At 46.1% G+C, this 24,174-nt stretch overlaps 1 protein-coding gene across 1 annotated transcript in view; it reads left to right on the top strand.

Annotated features, from left to right (window-relative positions):
* ppp1r42 (protein phosphatase 1, regulatory subunit 42) overlaps window positions 1-22,483 on the top strand; it is a 54,346-nt gene extending 31,863 nt beyond the window's left edge. The window contains exon 7 of the mRNA XM_078217091.1: window positions 22,293-22,483. Within this exon, the coding sequence (XP_078073217.1) occupies window positions 22,293-22,483 (191 nt within the window). The remainder of the gene's footprint in view (window positions 1-22,292) is intronic.
* Window positions 22,484-24,174: the final 1,691 nt, after the last annotated feature.

The following is a 24,174-nucleotide window of genomic DNA, read 5'->3' as shown; positions in this document are numbered from 1 at the left end:
TTGCACATTCTCCCCGGATCTGCACTGTAGGGATCTCAGCATCAAAGATGCCAGTTTTCAGCATATTCAAATCAGTCTGTGCAATATGAAGAAACAGCTGAAGGCACTAGACACTGCAAAGGCCCTGACAACAACCAGGCAATAGTGCTGAAGGTTTGTGTTACAGAACTAGCCGGGCCCTTAGCCAAGCTGTTGAAGTACAGTGACAACACTGGCAGCTACCCGACAAAGTGGAAAATTGCCCAAGTATTACCTGTGACAAAAAGCAGGACAATCGAATCCAACCAATTACCACGCCATCAACTTCCTCTTGATCATCAAAGTCATGGAAGGTTCCTTTAAGTGCAATAACCTGCCGGCTGATATTCAGTTTGGGCTCCGCCTGGGCCAGTTGGCTCTTGACCTCATTACAACCTTGTTCTAAATATGGACAAAAGAGCTAAGCTCAAGAGGTAAGATGAAAGTGACTGTCCTTGTCATCGAGGCAGCAATTTGCCCAAGTGTGCCATCAAGGAGCCCTGGCAAAATTGAAGTCAGTGGGAATTAGGGTAAACTCGACCAGTGGAATCATACTTGGCACAAAGGAAGATGGTTGTGACTATAGAGGCCAATCATTTCAGTCCCAGGATATTTCTGCAAGAGTTCCTCAGGGTAGAGTCCTAGGCCCTGCCATCTTCAGCTGCTTCGTAAACTACCTTCCTTTTACCATAAGATCAGAGGTGGGAATGTTTGCTCACAATCGCATAATGTTTAGTATTCTCATGCTGATTGGTCCATGTCAATATGCAGTAAGACCTGGACAACATTAAGGCTTGGGCTGAAAAGTGGCAGGTAACATTTGTGCCATACAAGTGCCAGATAATAGCTATATCCAACAAGGGAGAATCTAACTCCCCTTGACATTCACTGGCATTGCTGAATCTTCCACTATCGCCATTCTGGGGGTTACCATTTACCAGAAACTGAACAGGATCAGCCATATAAATACTGTGAGTACAAGAGCAGGCCAGAGACTGGGAATTCTGCAGTGAGTAACTCGTTCTGATTCTCCAAAGCCTGTCCATCACCTACAAGACAAAGTCAGGAATGTGAGAGAACACTCTCCACTTGCCTGGATGAGTGCAGCTCCAACAGCACTCAAGAGGCTTGACACCATCCAAGACAAAGCAGCTGACTTGATTGGCACCCGATCCACCTAGTTAAACATTCACCTAGTGAAACATTCACTCAGTCCATCATTGAAACACAGTGACACGATTGTATACAAAATATAAAGTGCATGTAGTAACTCACCAAGTATATCCTTCAACAGCACCTTCCAAACCTTTCTGCCGCCTAAAAGGCCAAAGGCAACAGATGTATAGAAGTACCACCTCATACATGTTCCAGTCTATGCCACACACCATCCTGACTTTGAACTATAGTGCTGTTACATCATTATGGAGGGATTAAAATTCCTTCAAACAGCAGTGGTGGGTCTACATGCACCAGCTGGACTGCAGCAGTTCAAAAAGGCAGCTTACCACTATCTTCTCAAGGGCAATTAAGAATGGACAACTGAAGCTCACATCCCATGAAAGAACTTTTGAAAATTAATTTGCATCTCAAGACTTTCCTCTAAAGCCAACCTTTTTATATATCTACAAAACATTTTGCAATTATGCTTTTCACAGTTGTAAGATTGCTTCCCATATTCACATTTTTGGATTATACATTTTCTGGTTACCTATTGCTCACTAATTTCATCTCAAGGTAAAACAGCAGATATAGACACGTAGGCTAGTGAGGCAGTCAGCTTATCCCCAGGAGACACATAATCCCCATTTTGTTTTCCATGTACTCAAACGATCATGACTGTAAAACCTAATGTTAAAGGAACCGTGGTGCACGAAAGCTGTGGGGGACCGAGTCGAGAAGAAAAGGAAAGCGTACAAAAGGTTCAGAGAGCTTGGCAAAGATAGGGATCTAGATGAGTATACGGCTTGTAGGAAGGGACTAAAGAAGGAAATTAGGAGAGCCAGAAGGGGTCACAAGAAGGCCTTGGCAGGTAGGATTAAGGAAAACCCTAAGGCGTTCTATAAATATGTGAAGAGTAAAAAGGATGAGATGTGAAGGAATAGGGCCTATAAAAGGTGAAGGCGGGAAAATCTGTACAGAACCAGTAGAAATGGCAGAGGTGCTTAATGAGTATTTTGCCTCGGTTTTCACAGAGGAGAAGGACCTGGGTGGATGTACTGCGGGCTTGCGGTGGACTGAAAAGATTGAGTATGTGGACTTTAAGAAAGAGGTTGTGCTGGAATCTTTGAATGGCATCAGGATAGATAAGTCGCGGGTCCGGTTGGGATGTACCCCAGGTTACTGTGGGAGGTGAGGGAAGAGATTGCAGAGCCTCTGGCGATGATCTTTGTGTCATCGATGGAGACGGGAGAGGTGCCGGAGGATTGGAGGATTGCGGATGTGGTTCCTATTTTCAAGAAGGGGAATAGGGATAGCCCAGGAAATTACCGACCGGTGAGTCTAACCTCAGTGGTTGGTAAGCTGATGGAGAAGATCCTGAGGGACAAGATTTATGAGCATTTAAAGAGGTTTAGTATGCTCAAGAATACTCAGCATGGCTTAGTCAAAGGCAGATCGTGCCTTACGAGCTGGTGGAGTTCTTCGAAAATGTGACTAAACACATTGACGAAGAGAAAGCGGTAGATGTGGTTCATATGGATTTTAGCAAGGCGTTCGATAAGGTCCCCCATGCAAGGCTTCTAGAAAAAGTGAGAGGGCATGGGATCCAAGGGGCTGCTGCCCTGTGGATCCAGAACTGGCTTGCCCAAAGGAGGCAGAGAGTGTGTATAGATGGGTCTTTTTCTAAATGGAGGTCGGCCACCAGTGGTGTGCCCCAGGGATCTGTTCTGGGACCCTTGCTGTTTGTCATTTTCATAAATGACCTGGATGAGGAAGTGGAGGGATGAGTTGGTAAGTTTGCCGACGACACGAAGGTTGGTGGGGTTGTGGATAGTCTGGAGGGATGTCAGAAGTTACAGAGGGACATAGATAGGATGCAAGACTGGGCGGAGAAGTGGCAGGTGGACTTCAACCCAGATAAATGCGTAGTGGTCCATTTTGGCAGGTCAAATGGGATGAAGGAGTACAATATAAAGGGAAAGACTCTTAGTACGGTAGAGGATCAGAAGGACCTTGGGGTCCGGGTCCATAGGACTCTAAAATCGGCCCCGCAGGTGGAGGAGGTGGTTAAGAAGGCGTATGGTGTGCTGGCCTTTATCAATCGAGGGATTGAGTTTAGGAGTCCGGGGATAATGATGCAGCTATATAAGACCCTCGTCAGACCCCACTTGGAGTACTGTGCTCAGTTCTGGTCGCCTCATTACAGGAAGGATGTGGAAAAGATTGAAAGGGTGCAGAGGGGATTTACAAGGATGTTGCCTGGATGGAGTGGCATGCCTTATGAGGATAGGCTGAGGGAACTCGGTCTTTTCTCCTTGGAGAGACGTAGGATGAGAGGAGACCTAATAGAGGTATATAAGATGTTGAGAGGCATAGATCGGGTGGACTCTCAGAGGCTTTTTCCCAGGGTGGAAATGGCTGCTACGAGAGGACACAGGTTTAAGGTGCTGGGGGGTAGATACAGGGGAAATGTTAGGGGGAAGTTTTTCACACAGAGGGTGGTGGGCGAGTGGAATCGGCTGCCGTCAGTGGTGTTGGAGGCAAACTCAATCGGGTCTTTTAAGAGACTCCTGGATGAGTACATGGGACTTAATAGGATGGAGGGTTATAGGTAGGCCTAAAAGGTAGGGATATGTTCGGCACAACTTGTGGGGCCGAAGGGCCTGTTTTGTGCTATAGTTTTTCTATGTTCTATGTTTCTACCAAGAAACCTGAAGTAAAAATGAATGAAAAAGACTAAGATACTGGGTTTTCATCTCACTAGTCTGGACTGAATCAAATCTAGATTATTGAGATGAAACTCTTCCATCTCTGTTGGTTCTGAGAATCTCAAATGTATTCAATTTGAGCTAGTGATTGAGACTACAATAGAAAACAGCCTGCAATTCAATATTAGTTTGTACTAAATTAACATCCTCATGGCCTCTAATGAAAAGGGACTGAATTACAGGAATAAATAGGTCTAGCTACAGTTGTACAGGACTTTGGTGAGACTACATCCGGCATACTGTGTGCAGTTTTGATCTTCATGTTTGAGGGAGGAAGGATATACTTACATTGGAGACAGTACAGCTAAAGTTCACTAAAATGGTCCTTGGGATATTCTCCAAAGATCAGAAAAATGAAAGATGATCTCATTGAAACATACAAGATTCTGAAGGGGCTTGATGGGGTGGATGCTGAGTAATTGTTTCCGTTGGTTGGGGAATCCAAAACAGGGTGGGGTGGGGAGCATAGTTTCAGGATAAGAGGCTGATCATTTAAGACTGAGATGAGAAGAAATTGCTTCATTGAATTATGACTCTTGCAGTTGTCTACCTCATAGGGTTGTAGATCCTCCATCACTGAATACATTTAAGGCTGGCATAGGCAGTCTTTCGGTGTCTCTGGGAATAAAGGGGATATGGATAATAGGTGGGAAAGTGGAGTCGAAACCCAAGAACAGCCATGATTGTATTGAATAACAGACCAGGGTCGACGGACCATTTGGTCTACTCCTGCTCTTTTTCCTGGGGTGTTCCTGTGAAGTCCATACTTCTGCTGGCTGCCTTTTGAATTTCTCTACTCTCTTCATGAACTATAACTTCTGCCTCTGCCTCCCTTCTCTCCATTTTTTTCCTGCAATGTGCTTCAATGCCTCCCATGCCATTAAATCTTCCTTTGCAGCTGTCATGAAGTCACAACTCTTTATTTTTTGAAAGCTTTTATTTAAAAAATTCAAGAATTTCAATTGCCCTCAACTGAAAACCATTAAAACCATTTTTCAAAAAATAAAAAGGTGTGCCTTAATGGCATTTCTGCTCCAGGAGGAATGAAATGAGATTCGCTCTCATTTTATTATCAGGTATATAAAAATGTAATATAAAACAGCAACCAGAAAAAACCCCACATTCATCTGTATTCACTGTCTTAGCCTTGGCCTAGATAATCCGAACAGTTCTAACTGGGTTTCTTCAAGTTCAGGACAAGGCGTCTGCAATCACATTCAATTTTCCTGCATTTGGTCATTTTTAGTTGAGATATTCAGATTCACAAACTGCCTTTATTGGAAAGCTTCTGTGCCAGAGCAGCGACCCAAATTGCCTCATCATTGCTCAGAAAAGATCACTCTAAACCTCCCCCCTATTCAATTAATGTCCTCTAATTCTGTTCAGTTCCTGTGCTGAAGCTCCAGCTGTTCCATGTTACACTCCAGAATTTTTATTTCCTTCCCAGACATGACTTTATCACAAATGAATCTATAGACTCCTCGGCAAATGGAAACCTGACTCTTGAGTAGTGCATCTATTCTTTTAAAAATCATAGAATTTTCACAGCATAGAAGAAGTCTATTTGGCCCATGGTGTCTGAGCCAGCTCTATGCAGGAATACCTCCACTAGCCCTATTCCCCCAACCTTTCCCCATAGCCCTTGATTTTTTTCCCTTCAGATGCTTATCCAATTATCTTTTGAAAGCCATAACAATCTCCCTCCACCCCATTCTTAGGCAGTGTATTCTAGATCCCACTGTGTAAAAATGCTTTTTTTCTTGTCGTTTATGGTTCTTTTGTCATTTACCTCATATTAGTGTCCTCTTGTTGTAAGCCCATCCGACATTGGGAACATTTTCTCTATCGACTCTCTCTAAACTTCTCATGATTTTGAAAAGCTCTACTAATCTCCTCTCAATCTCTTTTCTAAGGAGAACAGACCCGCTTTTTCAATCTATTTGCAAAACTGAAATATGTCTTCCATAAAACTACACTAATAAATCCTTTCTGCACCTTTCACATCCTTCCTAAAGTACCATGTCCAGAATTAGACACAATGCTCCAGTTGAGGCTGAACCAGTGTTTTATAAAGATTCACAACTTCAGCTGTTATCTTTGTGTCATCAGCAAATTTACAGTTTACAATTACAACCATACATTCAATCCTTTCATCTAAATCATTGATATGAATTGTAAATAGTTGAGACCCCGGCGCTCAGGATCTGTGGCACTCCACACCTTGCCAACCCAAAAATGACCCATTTATGCCTACTCTCTGTCTTCTTGCAGCTAACCAATCCTCTATCCATGCTAATATGTTACTCCCCATACTATGAGTTCTTATTTTTTGTAGTAACCTTTGATGTGCTATCTTGTCAAGTGCCTTTTTGAAATATAAGTACACCACATCTGCAAGTTCTTCTTTGCCCTGCTATAAGCTCCTTAATAATATATTTTATAATTTTCCCAATGACAAATATTAGGCTGACTGTCCTGCTTTCTGTCTCCCTCTATTTCTTGAATAGAGGAGTTACATTTGCTATTTTCTAATTTGATGGGACATTTCCAAAATCTAGGGAATTTTGGAAATTAAACCCAATGCATCAACTGTCTCAGCAGCCACTTATTTTAAAACTCTAAGGTGAAGTTCGTCAGGACCTTGGAACTTATTAGCCTTCATTCTAATCGTTTTCTCTTGGGATTGTAATTGTTTTAAGTTCTTTCACCTATTGATTTACAATTATTTCTGGGATGTTATTTATGTCATCTGTAATAAAGACATACAAAATATTTATTCACTGCATCTGCCATTTCCTTATTTCCCATTATCAATTCTTCAGAGTTACTCTCTAGAGAACTAATACCCACTCTAATTACACTTTTCCTTTTTAGATATCACTTTTATTATTTTGTATGGATAGATCTTTAGATTCCCTTTTATGTTAGCTGCCAGTCTCTTCTCATACTCTCTTTGCCTCTTATTTCCTTTTTCATGTCCCCTCTGAAGTTTATATTTTTGGCCTGGTTCTTGTGCATTATCAACCTATCTTCTATAGAAATCATAGAAACCCTACAGTACAGAAAGAGGCCATTCAGCCCATCGAGTCTGCACCGACCACAATCCCACCCAGGCCCTACCCCCACATCCCTACATATTTACCCACTAATCCCTCTAACCTACGCATCTCAAGACACTAAGGGCAATTTTTAGCATGGCCAATCAACCTAACCCGCACATCTTTGGACTGTGGGAGGAAACCGGAGCACCCGGAGGAAGCCCACGCAGACACGAGGAGAATGTGCAAACTCCACACAGACAGTGACCCAAGCCGGGAATCGAACCCAGGTCCCTGGAGCTGTGAAGCAGCAGTGCTAACCACTGTGCTACCATGCCGCCCGGTATATAATATGCAAGTTTTTTTCTGCTTCACCAAGAAGCTCTGAATTTGTTCATTGGTTTTCCCTCATGGGAATATACCTCAATTATACCTGAACTATCTCATCCTTTCCAGCTCACCAATTATATTTGCCACACTTTGTGTGTTTCTTTACATGCACTGTGAACCTATTAGGCTCTCTTACTCTGACCCACCTAATGTCTTGCTATTTCTCAGTCAAGTGTTATATGTCTCTCCAAGTTTTTTGTACACTTTGTTTCTTTTGAATGCTACACCTTGGTTCCCAATTCCCTGCCCTGTTAGTTTAAACTCTCCCCAATTGCACTTCCAAACCAAACTGTCAGGATATTGGTCCCAGGTCTGTTCAAATACAGCCCTCAGGCCTGTATAGGTTTCACCTTCCTCAGAACCAGTTCCAATGCCCAAGAAACTAAAGAACACCCTACAGCATCATCTCTCTATCCATTAATAATCTGGTCTATTTTCCTATTTCTATCATCATTTGCTCATGGCACACAATAATCCAGAGATTGCTATCTCCGAGGTCATGCTTGCTAGTCTCCTTCCTTGCTCCCTAAAATCTGTCTTCAGGCCCTCATTCCTCTTTCTACATGTGTCATTAGTATCAATTCAGACCACAACCGTTGATTGCTCACCTTTCCCCTACAGAATGCTCTGCAGCCACTCTGACATCCTTGTTCCTGGCATCTGGGAGGCAACATACCATTTGGAATCACATCTACAGCTATCTGTTGCCCTATCTGTACAATCCTCCATTGCGATTGTTTTTCCCATTTTTCTCCCAGTCACCCACCCCTCGCCTCACATACAGCACTTCTGGTGCTGTGGGGTTGGCTCTGGCTGTACTCCCCAGAGAAACCATCACTCTCACCAGTATTCAGAACTGGAAAACATTTGGAGAATGAGATGCACTCAAAGGACTCCTGCACCACCTGACTTGTCCCACCTCTCTGTCCGGCTGTCATCTCTTGCTTACATACCCTTAAGTTGCAGGGTGAGAAACCAATTTGCACATTCTCAATCACCTGACAGACTGACAATACATCATTTGTTTTTCTCTGGCATTTTTTGTTGAGATCTCTGCTCTATTCTTTATCTTTAACCTCTGCACTGAATGACTTCTCTTCTTCACCTGAACACCCCAGCACCATTTCGCTGACATCCTTGGCCTCTTGGCTTCTTTCAACCTCACCATGCACATAAATACTCACTTCTACTATCCCTTAGATTTTTGTCATTGACTAGATTATTGCACTATCTAATTCTCCTTTTATGTCATCCATCTCACATCCCATGCACGGGGGGAAAATCCTTCCAGTTTTCTTACTAGTACATCCTCTGTCTTCCAACATTTTTCTTTGAGTTGCACATAATACCAATATTGCTTTAGTCAAAGTCATCAATGACTATGATTTCCCTACTTGTTATTATGCTACTCACTAAAATTCATTTTCCTCAACTATCTTTTCTTTGTAGTTCACATCCATCTAGATGACTTCCCAATTTTAATTTTGCTCCCATCTGCCTCAATAGAACTAGTGCACCTTCAGCAATAATTTGATTTCCAACATAGTTGCCTCTGGATACCTTGTTCCATACCTTGCTTTCCCCTGGTCACTTAGTTTTCTGACATTATCTGCAGTCAGCTTTCATATGTGTGTTGATCATGTACAGCTTTACCTTTCAACCAGCATTCTCAATTTTACTACCATCTCTTCATTGTCTGATTGTCTAACTGACATTACTCATGGATTATCAGAACTTTATTCACTTGAACATAGAGAATCCATTCTATTTGGCTCCGTCTGCTTGACTGTGTCTATTTTTGTAGTATTTTATGGAATGTGAGTTTCACTGGCTCGGCCAGTATTTATTGCCCATCCCAAATTGCCCTTTAGAAGGTGGTGGTGAGCAGCCTTCTTTTCAGGGGCAGATTTATATTTTGTAGGGCCCTATGTTACCTTCATTTCTGGGCACTGCCTCTTCTGATCCTGTCCACTGTCGCTCCACAGAATGCAAAGGCACAAGCCACAAAAATACACAAATTGATCATTGCTTTAATGCTTTTTATCTTGTAAAAACATGCCTGTGTGAATAATTGCTGAATTGAAATCCCAATTTACCTCTTGTTAGAATGACAGTAAAGATGGTCAATATTGCGATTCATGTCTTGAGGTAAGCAAACATGGAACTTGCTGATGAGCAATGATATGGAAAAATCAGCTATTGACATCAATGAGGCATAGGCAAGTGCAGGAAAGAATGAGTCAGTCCAGTGCAGGAGCAAATACTCCAATCAACAAGATGCTTATGCTGCCATTCGATATATTTCAGAGTCTCATTCAGTTTCAAAAGTTAGCTTCCTTACTTCCTCTCACAAAATTAAAAAAGTTATTGCCATAATTTCAATATCATAGAATCCCTACAGTGCAGAAAGAGGCCATTCAGCCCATTGAATCTGCACCTAGCACAATCCCACCCAGGCCCTATTCACATTACCCCACATTTTTACGCTGCGATTTTAATCCTCTAACGCTAGGGGAAGCCTATCAACCTAACACGCACACCTTTGGACTGTGGGAGGAAACTGGAGCACCCGGAGGAAACCCACGCAGACACAGGGAGAATGTGCAAACTCCACACAGACAGACCCGAGGCTGGATTTGAACCCAGGTCTCTGGCACTGTGAGGCAGCAGTGCTAACCACTGTGCCACTATGCCACCCAGTGGCTCTGTCTGTTGGCTTCCATTCTTTGTCCTAGAAGACAAAGAATGGAATCTAGCAGACAGAGCATTGATGCTGGGATGTTCATACAGAGCAAATGGCATTTGAATACATTTAAATGGAATTAATGGGCTGCACGCCCAACTTGACCAGCACTTCCCCTTTATCACCGCGTTCGCCAATCCCGAACTGGCGCAAAACATGCTGCATAAAAGTCCAATTCGGGCGCTCCATCAGTGAGGGTTAGTGAGGAGATAAGTCCATAGCGTCTGACGGCTCTCTGCTGCTCCTTTCGTTGCAGCCATTTTATTTCTCAGGTCAGTGGCAGATCTGCGAGTGTGTGGGGGGTTGGGGGGCTGTTTCTCAGCGGGGTCTCCGATGTCCGACTTGCAGCATGGACCCAAGTCTCAGCACTGACCTCGAGTCTTGCGGTGCTGCTGGATCCGAGCGCACTTTAGCTGAAGGATGCGCACAAAGCGCTTGCAAATTGCACTGCTGCAGCCTCTCAACTTTTCAAGGAGCTGTGATTGTGGGGAGCATGTGGCTGGGGGAATTGGGGGGTATGGACAGTGACTGTTGATGTGGTACGGGCAAGCAGTGTTCCTTAACCTCCACATGTGTTCCTCTTCATCTCCCCCACCCTCCCCTTCACAGTGAAGAGATGGCTTTTGCGATGCAACCAATCGATCTTGCTGTTCTTTTGGTTGCTGCTGGAGCTGAAGAAGAGGGGCTGGAGGAAGAATTGTGGGCACAGGATGCACGGGCTTTATCACTTGCAGGAGTAGAAGGAGACGACCATCAGAGGCAGGAGGTGGCCGCCATTCACCCAGAGGGGAGACGCAGGTGAAGGAGGGGAGCAGAGACCGCGGCATTTCCGTGCACGAGTGTCCTTTGAACAGATGTCGGACACCATGTGCCGCCGACGTCTCCGCCTCCGAAAGGAGACAGTGCAACACCTGTGCAACCTGTTGCAGGACCTGGCACCTAGAGGCGGGGGGCACCCACTCTCTGTGGCTGTCAAATTGACGGCCACTCTGAACTTTTATGCGACTGGCTCCTTCCAGACCCCTAGTAGAGATGTCTGTGGCATCTCCCAGTCAGCTGTGCGCACCTGTGTCAAGCAGGTCACTGAAGCCCTGTATGCCCGGCTGGGCAGTACATCAAATTTAACCTGGACCAGGCCCATCAGGAAGCCCGGGCTGCAGGGTTCACAGCCATTGCGAGGATGCCTAACGTACAGAGGGCCATCGACTGCACCCACGCCATTAGGGCCCCCTACAGAATCTGTGAAGATTCGTCAACAGGAAAGGGGTTCCACTCCTTGAATGTTCAACTAATGTGTGACCATAAGATGAACATAATGCATAACTGCGCAAGACACCAGGGAGTGTGCACAACAGCTTCATTGTCAGGAGCTTGGACATCCCAGAGGCATTTGAGGAGGAGCCCAGGCTGTGGGGGTGGCTTGTGGGTGATATCGGTTACCCATTTCGAACATGGCTGATGACGCCTGTGCGGAGGCCTGTGTCTGAGGCGGAAACCCGCTATAATGAGGCCCATGTAGCCACCCACGCGATAGTGGAGAGGTGCACTGTGATCTCTTCCCGCATAGTGGTGGTGTGCTGTGCCTTGTACACTCTGGCTGTACAGAGAGGTGACATATTGGAGCAGGAGGAGGGGGACCTGGAGGCTGACCAGCCGGCTGTCGCTGGGGAGGATGACCAGCAAGAGGAGGAGGAGGAAGAGCACGCTGAGGAATACCACCCAGGCACTGGAGGGCTGGCAGCTCAAATGAGGCATGCGAGGGTGGCAAGGGAGGCCTTAATCACCAGGTGGTTCAGTCACTAGGGCCTTGTGTCTGTGGGTTCCATCCCCCCCCTCCCCAAAATTCCTTCTATCTTCTGCAACATTGTCACACAAGAGTGGTGGACCTGGGTACTCTGTGTTTTGTGGCAGGCAAGAGGGTGATGATGACTCGCTAAGCACCATTATGATGATGCCCTGGTGCAAACTAGTCTGACTCCTACCTGAGCTGCACGTGCACGCTGGCACCTGGGCCCACATCTGTGTAATGGGTAAGGGATCTGAAACCCCCATACAGGGCCCTGGGGCAGGTGGGGGAGAGGAGGGAATCGCTCATGGGTTCTGGGGAATCAATGGCTTCCTTTTCTCAGTGACACAGCATTGAGGGGCCTCCCCAACTGACATCAACATGAAGCATCGCTCCGGCGATTATCAATGGAAGAGGATTCCGATTCGAGACAAATCTGAGACAAATTAAGCACAGGTCGATGGTGAAAAAACATTTAATTGCAATAAAGGTGATTAAATAAGATGTTCTAACATAAAAACTTATGAACAGTAAATGTTAAGGTCCTTAAATATCTTTCTACCTAGTGCAGCCTTTCACCCATGCCACCTCAGTGCAACTACAACTTCCTAACCTTACGTGGCCTACCACTACATCTCAGTGACTCCCAAGAATGTACATCGGAAGTGGAGGGGGCCAGCTGCCTACCTCACTCTGTTGCCTGTAATGTGTGTGGCGGGCGTCCTCTGGAGGCCCTGGATCTTGAGGGCCCTTGCCTGCTTCCAGGTGTCTGGGATCCTTTCACCACACCCTCTTCGTCCCATGCCTCTGAGATGTCCCGGTGTCAGGAAGGGGGGAGTCAGAAGGTGTAGCCACAGCCACAGTCTCCTGGCTGGAAGGCCTCGGCATGGACTTGAGCCCCTCCTCCTCCCTTGGGGTTCCTGTGGGCCCCGGGTCACTCTATGGGACGGTGGTGCTTCTGCAGTGAGCTCCAGAAGCTCCGGCATCGCCTGGCACTGCCAGTCCCAGAGGACCACCTGCATCCTATCCATGATGGTCGAGCCCTCTGCGATGGCCACTTGAGTTAGGAGGCCATCTCTCAATGACCGCAGCAAGTGCCTTCTGAAACTGGGCCATGCTCTGCAACGCCTCAGCTGTGGCCCTCCGAGACTGGGCCATGCTCTGCAACCCCTCAGCCATGACCCTCTGCGACTGGGCCACGTTTTCAAGGGCTGTTGTCATAGCCTACTGTGTCTCAGCGCTATCCTTCTGGGTCTCCTGCAAGCTCTCGAACCTCTCAACCATGGGCCGCAAAACCTCGAGAATCCTGTTCAGTCCCTCAGCTGTGGCCCGCTGTGACTGAGACGCGATCCTCTGGGACTCTGCTGTGGCCTGCTGTGACTCGGCCATAGCTTGGAGCCAGCCACTCATGAGGATCCCCTGCCCCAGGCATTCCACTGCAGATGCCACCCTTGCAGTGTTGGCCTGGGAAGCATGCAAGACAGGCAATAGCTGGTTGTCTGAAAGCTTTGGGACTCCTCCCAACAGCTTCGCAGTCAGCCCCTCCTGCATTCCTTGGCTCCGTTCTGCATCTCCAGCAGCTGAGGGAGAAGTGATCTCAGAGGCCCAGCATGTGGCCTGGGGCCAGCTGAGTCCTCGCCTTCGGCAGGCTCCCCATGCCCAAGGCCTCGGACGTTCCCTCCTCCATCCAATGTACATTATCAGATGTGTCGTGCTCACCAGAGAGTGACCCAGAAGCCTCACCACTAACTGGACCCACCGACATGTCAGTATGTGGGATGGTGAATTGTGAGGTGGAAGCTGACACCAAAACTGTGCCACCCTCAGAGGTCCCTTCACCCATATTCTCCAAGCTGTCTGAGCTGTCTGGACCAGGATGGGCGAGAGCTGCAGTACAGGCCTGGAGTCCAGAAGGCCCTCCGAGCGTCCGAATGTGTCCCTGCAACACAAGACACAATGTTAAGTGCAAAGGAGGGAGAGGAATCCGGGATGCAAAACACGTAATTCACATTTCTCCATTGAACAGAGAACAAAGCACCAAAAAAATTACATCACAGGAACAGGCCCTCCAGCCCTCCGAGCCTGTAGTGACCAGGCTGCCCATCTGATTTGTAACCCCCTACCCTTCCGGGGACCATATGCCTCTATTCCCATCCCATTCACATAGCTGTAAAAACACCCCTTAAAGGTCACTATCGTATCTGCATCCGCGACCTCCCCCAGCAGCGAGTTCCAGGCACCCACTACACACACTGTGAAATAAACATGCCCCTCACACCCGAATCTCTGCCCCCAAGAAGTTGCCTCAAAGTGGGTGGAGGAATAACAGGTGCTCATGTCTTGACAGCAGCCCAATCATGCTGTCGCTGACAGCCCTCATCTCCCCTTTTCTTGAGAGCTCCAGCACCCGCTCCTCAAAAGGGGCGAGGACCCGGAGGTCTGGCTCACCATCCCCTGTCTTTGCCCTCTCACAGGTGTTATGGTCGGTCTTCTCCTGTGGAGACAGAAGGAGCCATGAAAGAAATGATGGTATGACTCCTGCAGAGTATCAGGTGGTGACCCTTAGAGGGCAAGCGCAATGGGGCTCTTGGGGCGGGGGCGGGCGGGGGGGGGGGGGTGATAGGAAGGAGCTGCTTGGGGGTCAGGTGCTGGAAACATGCAGGGTGCTGAGGATGGGAGGATCTGGAGGAGATTTGGAGGAAGATGCAAGATGGGGTTCAGCACTCACTCTTGCTGCACAGATGAGTTCATTCTCTTTCTTCCGGCACTGCTTCCCGGTTCGGGGGGCCAGTGCCCTGGCACTGACCGAGGCAGCAACTTCCTCCCAGGCCTCATTTCCATCAGAGCCCTTGGGTCTGCATCCTCCTGGGGGGAAGAGGGTGTCCCGCTCAACTCTGCTGCAGTTGACCCCCCCCAGCAGCTTCCCAAGATCACCCTCAGTAAATCGGGGGGGCTGGTTGTGCACACATTTTGTGCAGGAATGCCTGCCTGCCTGTCCATTCTTGAGTTTTTAATGGAGCTGCTCCTCATTAGGGGCAGTTTGGCAGAACATTCCAGTAAGTTCCATGCAGTTTGCTTGTTAGCATCGAGGGAAAGGCAACTGAGCACTTGCAGGTGTGCTGATGGGGAGTGGGGGAATGGTGGATCAGTGACTCAATGACTGGGGACAGGGCAGAGAGAGGGAGGTGTCACACAGCCATCGGAGTCCGGAGGAGATGGGGTCTTGTGCAGGAGGGTCTGGGGTGGGGGTGAGGAGGGTCACTCTGCCTGATATCTGTAGGATGGAGGGGGAGGGTGAATCTCTCTCTGCCTGAGATCAGTGAGGGGGAAGGGAGGTCCGCTGCCACTCTGCCTGAGATCAGTGATGGGGAAGGGGGGTCCACTGCCACTCTGCCTGAGATCAGTTGGGGGAAGGGGGCCAGCTGCCACTCTGCCTGAGATCAGTGCGGGGGAAGGGGGGGTTCACTGCCACTCTCCCTGAGATCAGTGAGGGGGAAGGGAGGGTCTGCTGCCACTCTCCCTGAGATCAGTGAGGGGGAAGGGAGGGTCTGCTGCCACTCTGCCTGAGATTAGCGAGGGGGAAGGGAGGGTCTGCTGCCACTCTGTCTGAGAACAGTGGGGGGGAAGGGAGGGTCTGCTGCCACTCTGTCTGAGAACAGTGGGGGGGAAGGGAGGGTCTGCTGCCACTATGCCTGAGATCAGTGAGGGGGGGAAGGGGTGTCCATTGCCACTCTGCCTGAGATCGGCAGGGGGGGAAGATGGGGGAGGGTCCTGTGATTGGTCTGGGTGGCAGAGGAGGTGGGGGATAAGGGGGTCAGTAATGTTGGGGGGGTGGGGCAATGTCTGTGGGGCCCAGGGGGAGGCATTATCTAGCTCGGGGGGAATGTGACAGGGGAGCTGCATTCTCTCATTTTCTTCCTGCACATGTGCAGTTGGAGACGCCGATCAGAGCTGCAGGATTTGGGGCACGTTAAGCTTCACCCACAGGCTTCTGCGGCACGATTCGGAATTGCTGATATTTTCTCAAGCAGAGTGCGTATGGCGGCACCTGAGAACGGGTCTAAAAGTCTAATCTGAAACACTCGCAGTTTCACGTCTGCCCAGCACTTAGAATCAAAATGGTAAAATAGTATCCAGTATCTTCTGACTAATAAACAGAAAGATACCAAAACAGGTGTTTGGCTCCTCAAATTCAAAGGACCTCTATCACTTGATTTAGGTAGCTGCCAGGGTTGCCTGAATGATCAGCAACCCAAAATGGGGCCGTTTCAGGACCTTGTTGCCTCAAAGTATGCCCTTTGCCTCCATTTTCCTACTGTGGTCTTTTTGCTCTTTTGTTGAATCCTGGTGACCAACAGCTCAACATGGCTCAGGCTGGAAAATGAGAGGAATTTGAGTTGAAATCTTGTAATGTTTTCACACATACAAAAGATAATTGCACCATTTTTTATTCTCAAAACAAGCTGGTGACAGCATGCCAGTTTTCAATGGTGCAGAACAACACAAATTTATTTTACAAAAATGCTCTAACAGGGGAATCTGACCCACCTGTCAATGTATTTAACACACCTGACCAAGCTTAAATATGCCTCTGAGGAAACAAAGCTTCTCCACATGTTGATGCCATCAGCTGATTGCCAAATACAATATATTTTCTGAAAATATTTTAAAATCTGTACATTGTCGACAGAAACTGTAGCGAAAGAATCACTGATGAGGAAACAGAAAGTTGGACCCTGTATGTCGAACATTTTGATTCCTATTTGTGGATGAAACCTAATGGTAGCAGTTTTTCTGAGCAACATCGGAAGCAAAACTTTTACAACCCTGAGGAGTCTGGTGCAACCAAAAAAGCCCACAGAGAAAACCCTTGGGCTGGTGAGGTGTTGGGAAATCATTTTGCACCCAAGTTACTAATAATTGCAGAATGTTATGTTTTTATAAATGGGTACAGCAGGAAGGAGAGTCCATCACTTGATTTGTGGCCGATTTAAAAAGATTGGCGGAGCATTTATAATTCAGAGGGTTTCTCCAAGATGTTTTGCAGAACTGTTTAGTTTATGGCCTCTGTCATGAAGCCATTCAAGAAGAAAGTCCTGGATTTCAAGGTGACTTTCAAAATAGCTACCACGATGGAATTGGCTGCCAACAACACAACACAGTTGGGCACGGTGCCTGAGTGCATAAAATAGCGGAAGCACAGCAGAGTGTGATGCCAACTGCAAGAATGCTGCCAATGTGGCAAGTCTGGCCACAATGCGTCAACATGTTGGACTTGTGAGGCCCAATGCCACAGATGTAAGTGGGTGGGTCACATTGTCTGAAATTGCCGGGCACAACCAAAAAAACAGATGGGGAGTCGAAAAGTGACAAACCAAAGGACAAGGCATAAGGTAGGAAGGAGACAGGGAATATACTGAATCTGCAGAAGAAACAGAAGAGCCAAAATCAGCTGAATTTCAGTTAAACATCCCATCAATACAGGAAGAAGCATTTGGTCCGGGTCCTTCCCAAGATAGAAGAGAAGACAATTAAAAGAGAGGTGGATACAGGCACAGCGAAGTCACTGATCCCTGTTTCAGTGTATAAGGAAAAATTAAGGACACTGCCTCTGAAGCCTGCCAAGATTACATACATGCACGGAACAAGTGGTGTCACTGAAGGGCTATGTACTGGTGAAAGTACAGCTAAGGGATCAGTATGCAGAGTTGCCACTGTATGTAGTTAAAGATGACTACCCTGCTTTATTTTGACGCTCCTGGTTGCAAAAATTGAAGTTAAATTGTGGTGTTGTGAATAGGCTGGTGAACTCAAAAACAAGTCTGCAAGATGTCCTAGACAAGCAAAACCTTTTGTTCAAAGGGATCCTGGGAGAGAAAAAAAGGGGTCGAAATTAAAATTCGGTTGAAGCCGGAGATTCGCCCGAGTAGTCTGAAGACTTGCCTGTACCATATGCCATCTGGTCTAAAATGGAGGCAGAACTGGAACAGCTGGTGAACATGGGACCAGTAACCACCAGCGAATGGGCCACTCCAATTGCTCCGGTTTTTAAAAACAGATTGCGCTGTTAGAATCTGTGCTGACTTTAAACTCACAGTCAACCCAGCGCTGTGTGTGGATAAATACCCACTTCCCCTCATTGAGAACCTGTTCAGTGGACGGGCAGGGGGAAAGAAATTTTCAAAGATGGACCTGTCATAGGCCTATTTACAAATGGGGGCCACAGAGGAGTCCCAGCCACTCCTGACAATAGTGACATGCCGGGGACTTTACCACTACAAGCAACTTCCCTTTGGCATCATGTTGGCACTGGCTCTTTTCCAGAATGGATCAGTTATTAAATGGGTTGCCAGGGAGTCAGTGTTATATGGACGATATTTTGATTACGGGCTCCACCAAAGAGGAGCATTTGATGAAACACTCAGAAGGTTACAGAAGTACGGCCTGCAAGAAATGTGATTTCTTTAGAGACTCCATTGGTTACTGGGCCATTTAATAGATGGTGTGGGTCTACACAAGGTGCCAAAGAAGATGAAGGCAATCATGAAGACCCCTAGACCAGAGAATGTGTCTCAGTTACGATTGTTCTTGGGTTTGGTGAACTACTATGGCAAATTCGTCCTAGATCTGGCAACCGTGTTAAACTCCTACACCGGTTGTTTGGGAAAGGGCGGCTGTGGAAATAGACCCAGGGATGTGAGGAGGCTAACCGGGAGGTGAAGCAAGTCTTAAGGAGGTCAGAAGTGCTAACCCATTTCAACCTGAAGTTGCCACTGCAGTCGGCCTGTGATGCCTCACCTTATGGGGTTGGTGTATTGTCGCGTACTTTTCAAATGGAGAGGAAAGACCCATTGCCTTCACTTCAAGGTTTTAGACGAAGATGAAGGAAAATTATGCCCAAGTCAAAAAAGGATTGAGCATTGTGTTCGGTGTGAAGAAGTTCACACATTTCCTTTACAGCCGGTATTTCGTGCTGCTGATTGACCACAGGCTACTAACATTTTTGGGCTCCAAACGAGGATACCATCAATGGCGGCAGCATGCCTACAGAGATGGGCACTGGCTCTTTCAGCCTACTCTTATGAGTTAAATAACGGCAATCAGAGAAACATGACAACGCAGAAGCCCTGTCAAGGCTGCCTTTACGGGGGAGAAAGATGTTCCCGATTGGAACCTGAAATCATATATTTCTCCCAGGAAGTTAAGGTGCAGGTGTCCGCAACCCAGGTGCGGAAAGCTACCTGGAATGACCTGGTTTTAAGCCAAGTGGTGGACTTAGTCCTGAAAGGGAGAACTAGTTTTAGAAACCAGCCAGATTTATGACCCTACCTGTCCAGGAGGTGGGAGTTGTCCGAATCGGATGGATGTCTATTATGGGGGGTGAGAGTTGTCATTCCTCCCCCATTCAAAGGAAAGGTGCTGGAACAAGTGCACCAAGGTAATCGTGGCATGGTCCGAATGAAGGAGGTAGCCAGGAGCTATTTTTGGTGGCCGAATGTAGACTCCAAGATCAAGAAGAAGACAAGATCTTGCGGACCCTGCCCATTAGTAAGGAAGGTGCTGCCGTTGTCGCCCCTTCACTCATGGGAAATGCCCCAATCCTTGTGGCAGCGGATCAACGTCGATTCTGCAGGCCCAGCAGAGGGCAGATGTTATTGTTTGCCCATTCCAAGTGGCCCGAGGTGGCAACCATGAAGTCGGTGCCTGCGGAAGTGACAACAGATCAACGAGATTAAATATTTGCCAGATTCGGGAATCCCAAAAAAGTTGTGAGTGACAATGGGCCCCAGTTTGTGATGAAGGAGTTTAGAAAGAGTACCTTGACCACATGGAGTCAAGCAGGTTGGCTCCGTACCATTTGGCCAGATGAGGCTAGATGCCAGAAACAGGCGTTGAAAGCTTCACAAGGGGAGATTTTGCTAGGACAGCGAGTAAACAGGTTCCTCAGTATGTACCATAACATGCCACACACGACAACCCAGTGTTCACTGGTATCTTTAATGTTTAACTGCCAGCTGAAGACCACGTTTGACCTGATGCGACCAGAAAGATGGTGGAGAGGAATCAGGAAGGACAGATGACCAGAATGGCGGTAGAGTCCAAGTCGAGAATATTGCAGAAGAAAGAGACTGTCTTGGACAGGAATTACACACCTGGAGAAAAATGGGTCCCAGCGACAGTGGTGGTCCAATCAGGACCATTATTGTATATGGTGCAGAACAGGGATGATCAGGTCTGAAGGAGGCATGTATACCAGTCAGTCACTGCACCTCATCAATAGATGGAAGTTCTCCAAGATTCTGAACCATTTCAGATAGAGCCAGGAGTTTTTCAGAGACCTATGTATTATGCTGGCTTTTACGTGAGAGATTTTTCTTTATTAATTGCAGCTCAGCAAATACAAAGAACTCACAAAGACAGTAATTCTGATTGAAAATGTACTTTATGGTCGCCCAGGCCTGGTCCACACATGTGGAAGAACGATTTGGGGCAGCCCAAATCATCCTAAATTACATTATATTGCATTACAATTATACATTTTTCAGAAATCACCTGCCTGCCTACTCTGTTCACCATAACCAGATGAGCCAATCATTTTAGTATGAATCATTTACCTTGGCCAATAACATTTTACCCTCTGGCAGCATGAAAATACATAGGTCCGTAGAGTTCAGGTTAAAGAGATGTGAATTTGGCCTGGGTTTGTAAAATCCTACTAATTATCCTGGCTTGAGACAATTCCCACCTCTTTAACCTGTCATTATCCCTCTCTCCACTCGCATTGTCTGTACCTGTAAAGACTTGATTACCTGTAAAGACTCGCATTCCAACCATTATCTTGCAATTGAGTCTGTGTCTGTATATGTCCTGTTTGTGAACCCAACTCTCCACTCACCTGATGAAGGAGCAGCGCTCCAAAAGCTTGTGATACCAAATACACCTGTTGGGCTTTAACCTGGTATTGTGATACTTCTTACTATGATTAATAGGGATTGTAGGTGAGTCATGGGGATGTGGCAAATTGAGCAGTTTCTGTGGCTAGTAGTGCAGTTTGTAGGATTATAACATTTGAGAAGCATTGATGAGTTTGGTGGTGGGGGCCCCACCATCTTCTGCTCCAATTAAGTCTGTGACAGTAAGACCCATGAATGGTCTTCCTTTCCTGTCACTAATTAAGGCCCTTTGTGGGCAATTATTGCCAGTTAAGAGTCTCGTGCTACCACCGCTGGTATTCACCCAATAGCATGATGAGAACACCACCGGGAAGCCCAGAAAGCAAACCTTGTTGAGGTTGTTTGGGGCTCCCAGGGCAGTCCTTCATTTAAAGACATTCAATAACTGATCAAGGGACCCAGTATTGGGAAGTTTGGCGGGGGGGGGTGGGGGCAGGGGAGGAGTATTCACTAAGAGCCACCCTTTTCCCTAGTTGTTGGCAACTTCCTCCCCTCCTCCCTGATCCCTACCCCGCAACTCCCATGCCACCATCACCCAACATGACCTGGATCCCTCAATGATAATAGGCTTTTCGCTGGTTGAATTGCTGAAGAGCCTATTCCTGTGCTGTACTGTTCTTTGATCTTTGTACCTAGTTTAAGTCCCTGATTGGCACATAATTTAGCAGGCCTTCACAAAAGGCAGCTACAAGGGGCCCTGCTGGCTTTCCAGCTGCCGGATGAGATCTCCATTGCTCCAGTTACCACCCACTGTGGGCAGTTTTGAGTATGTTATCTTCAGAGAGGAGCAACAAGGATACTTCTCACACTAGGAGCTCTTACTTCATGAAAGGACTCAGAAGATCTATACTTGTTTTCATTGGGGAAGAAATGACTGAGAGGAGACATTACTCAAGTATTTTAAATGGTGGGATGAATGCCTGTGTATATGCAAAAAAATTATTTAACTTACACGGAGTTCAGAATGGAGGAATTAAGGGTAAAATTATCAAGCCTCAAGCAGGATTTGAGATTGTGACAGGTTTTTATCCTCCTGCTTCACAGAATTGTGGATTTGCAAACAGCAAATTAATTGACAGCATTTAAAAAAAAAAAATAAGGGGCACATTTAGAACAAGAATTGAGAATTATAAGGATATTTACAGGTACGGATAATTGAGCGATGTGCTTTATAAGCTGAATTGCCTTTTATTAATGCATAGAAGCTTATTGTCTTGAGGTGTCGTACATATATGGGAAAAAAGTAGGGAATGGATTAAGTTGAGTGTACGATGCATTCATTGAATTGACATAGACTGGCCAGTATTGATTTCTGTGTACTGACACACTCATATAGGTTACATAAGAGAATATATTGTAAAAATGAGCTTTCCATCTTAATTTTTGTGTTCTTCTGTTGATCAAAAATAAGCTAATCTGTTTCTCTTTTTCCACAAGACACTCCTCAAGCAATTCAGTATCATGCACCTAGAACCTATACTTCTCCTGGTATTCGTAGATTTAGGAAACCCGTTGATCTCCTTACGAAGATTCCCAACTTTGTATTCTCTGGGGATGATGAGAAAGGTGTTTTACCACAACCCCTCGAGTCCAAGGGTATGGGTGATGGTACGGCAAGAATCGGGTAAGGTCCTTACGTCTTCCGAAATGCATAAAATATGCAACAATGAAAATTAATTTGACAAAACCCAAACCAGCACCTCTGTACTATCCAGTTCTAATACATATGTCGTCACTAGAATTACATAGGATAATGTTTCCTACTGGATAGGTTGAAGTGCTATAGAACTAAAACTGTGTTGTTCCATTCCAATGTTCTTTAATTTTAATGTGGAGTTCCTAAATTTAAACTTCTAAGTCTGAAAAAAGAAATTCAAATCCTTCTAACTTACTAAGCTAAAGAAATTCTTGTTGGTTTCATTTTAATTTTCAGTCAACTGAGGGCCTACTGCTAGGACCACAGATTCAGGTTTAGATTTCAATAACTGAATATAATGGCTCTGAATTCCACAGGGGTTTTCCAAGTTTTCATTGTAATTTCATTGGGGATTCAAAGAGTTATGGCGAGTCAACAGAAGAGCCTCAATTTTCAGAAAAGGAGAATTTTCCCTGCAGGCTTCTGAACCCTGCTGCAGGCTGAAATCTGGGCCAGAAGCCCATACTGTGTGGGAAACTGTCATTCATTGTGATTGTCCCCAGGAGGCCAATTATTGGCCAGAGGACAGGCTCGTCATCCCGATAAGGACAGTGGATGGGCCCTTGAAGCTGATGGGGTGCGTAATAGAGGTTTCCAGCTTGAAAGTAGTAGCAGCAGGCTGCAATGGGAGATAAGGGAAAGAGCGGGTGCTTCAAAATGTAATTTAAATTAAAAAATGAGTTTAGCAGCTGGGCCACCACTATTGGGTGGAGGACAGGAGAAAATCCTCTCTACGGATTATCCTATAGCAGCTGCAGTACCAAGGCAGGCAGGAGGGCGGATCTCTATGCCTATCTGGAGCATTGGTCACCTGATCTGCTGCCGGGAGGCTGCATCCAGGCACCTAACTAGTCCCTGCTGCCTGTGGGAATGTGGAGGCCGACTAGAAATTCTCAGTCGTCCTCCTTTAATTAAGTAGTCCTCAACAAATTGTATTGGTTATCCGCCACTTGTGAGATTAGACCTGCTACTCATTTCCGTTTATCCCACCTCCACAAAAAGATCCCAAAGTGAAATGGAATTGGAGAACTGCAATGCTGCCAACAAGGCTATTTTTATTTTTGGGTCTGCGTCTGAACCTGGCCCAGAGGACTTAAAAATCTAACCCTGTCTAATTTATTTAGAATGAACAGTCATGGATCCACGTTACATTAAGTAATTCAATTTTGCGTTAGAATATCTTGTTTTTCTTATCAAAACAATGCACAGTGTAAGAGTGGATGTACAGGTGCACTTTGGATTTTATCTTTTGTTCATCTATTTGGAAAATGTTAGTTACTAAGAGCAGTTAATGCACATCAAGCTACAAATAGAATTTGTGACAATTTGTGTTATTCCTAAAGTGAAAAGGAAATAAGATGATTTTATTTTCTGAATTGAAACATTATCGCACTGTTTTCTGCTTGTCAGTGTAGTTAATACCGACACGTGGTAAAGAAAAGCTTCCAGATTTCACAAAATAATGGGAAATGAATGCTAAAACCAGTATCATGTTTCTGCTCTTTCTACTGTACTGTCTGCAAACTATCTATACAGTTAAAAATAATCAATGAAAATGATAGATTCTGTAAAAAGAACCTATAGTTTTTCTTTCTGTTAGAAAATCCTTTGCTGATGCGTAGG

The sequence above is a fragment of the Mustelus asterias genome, chromosome 7 (genome assembly GCF_964213995.1).
Source record: "Mustelus asterias chromosome 7, sMusAst1.hap1.1, whole genome shotgun sequence".
In the NCBI taxonomy this organism is placed as follows: Eukaryota; Metazoa; Chordata; class Chondrichthyes; order Carcharhiniformes; family Triakidae; genus Mustelus; species Mustelus asterias.
The sequence above is the reverse complement of the archived record's forward strand: the minus strand, read 5'-3'. Positions and strand labels throughout refer to the sequence as shown.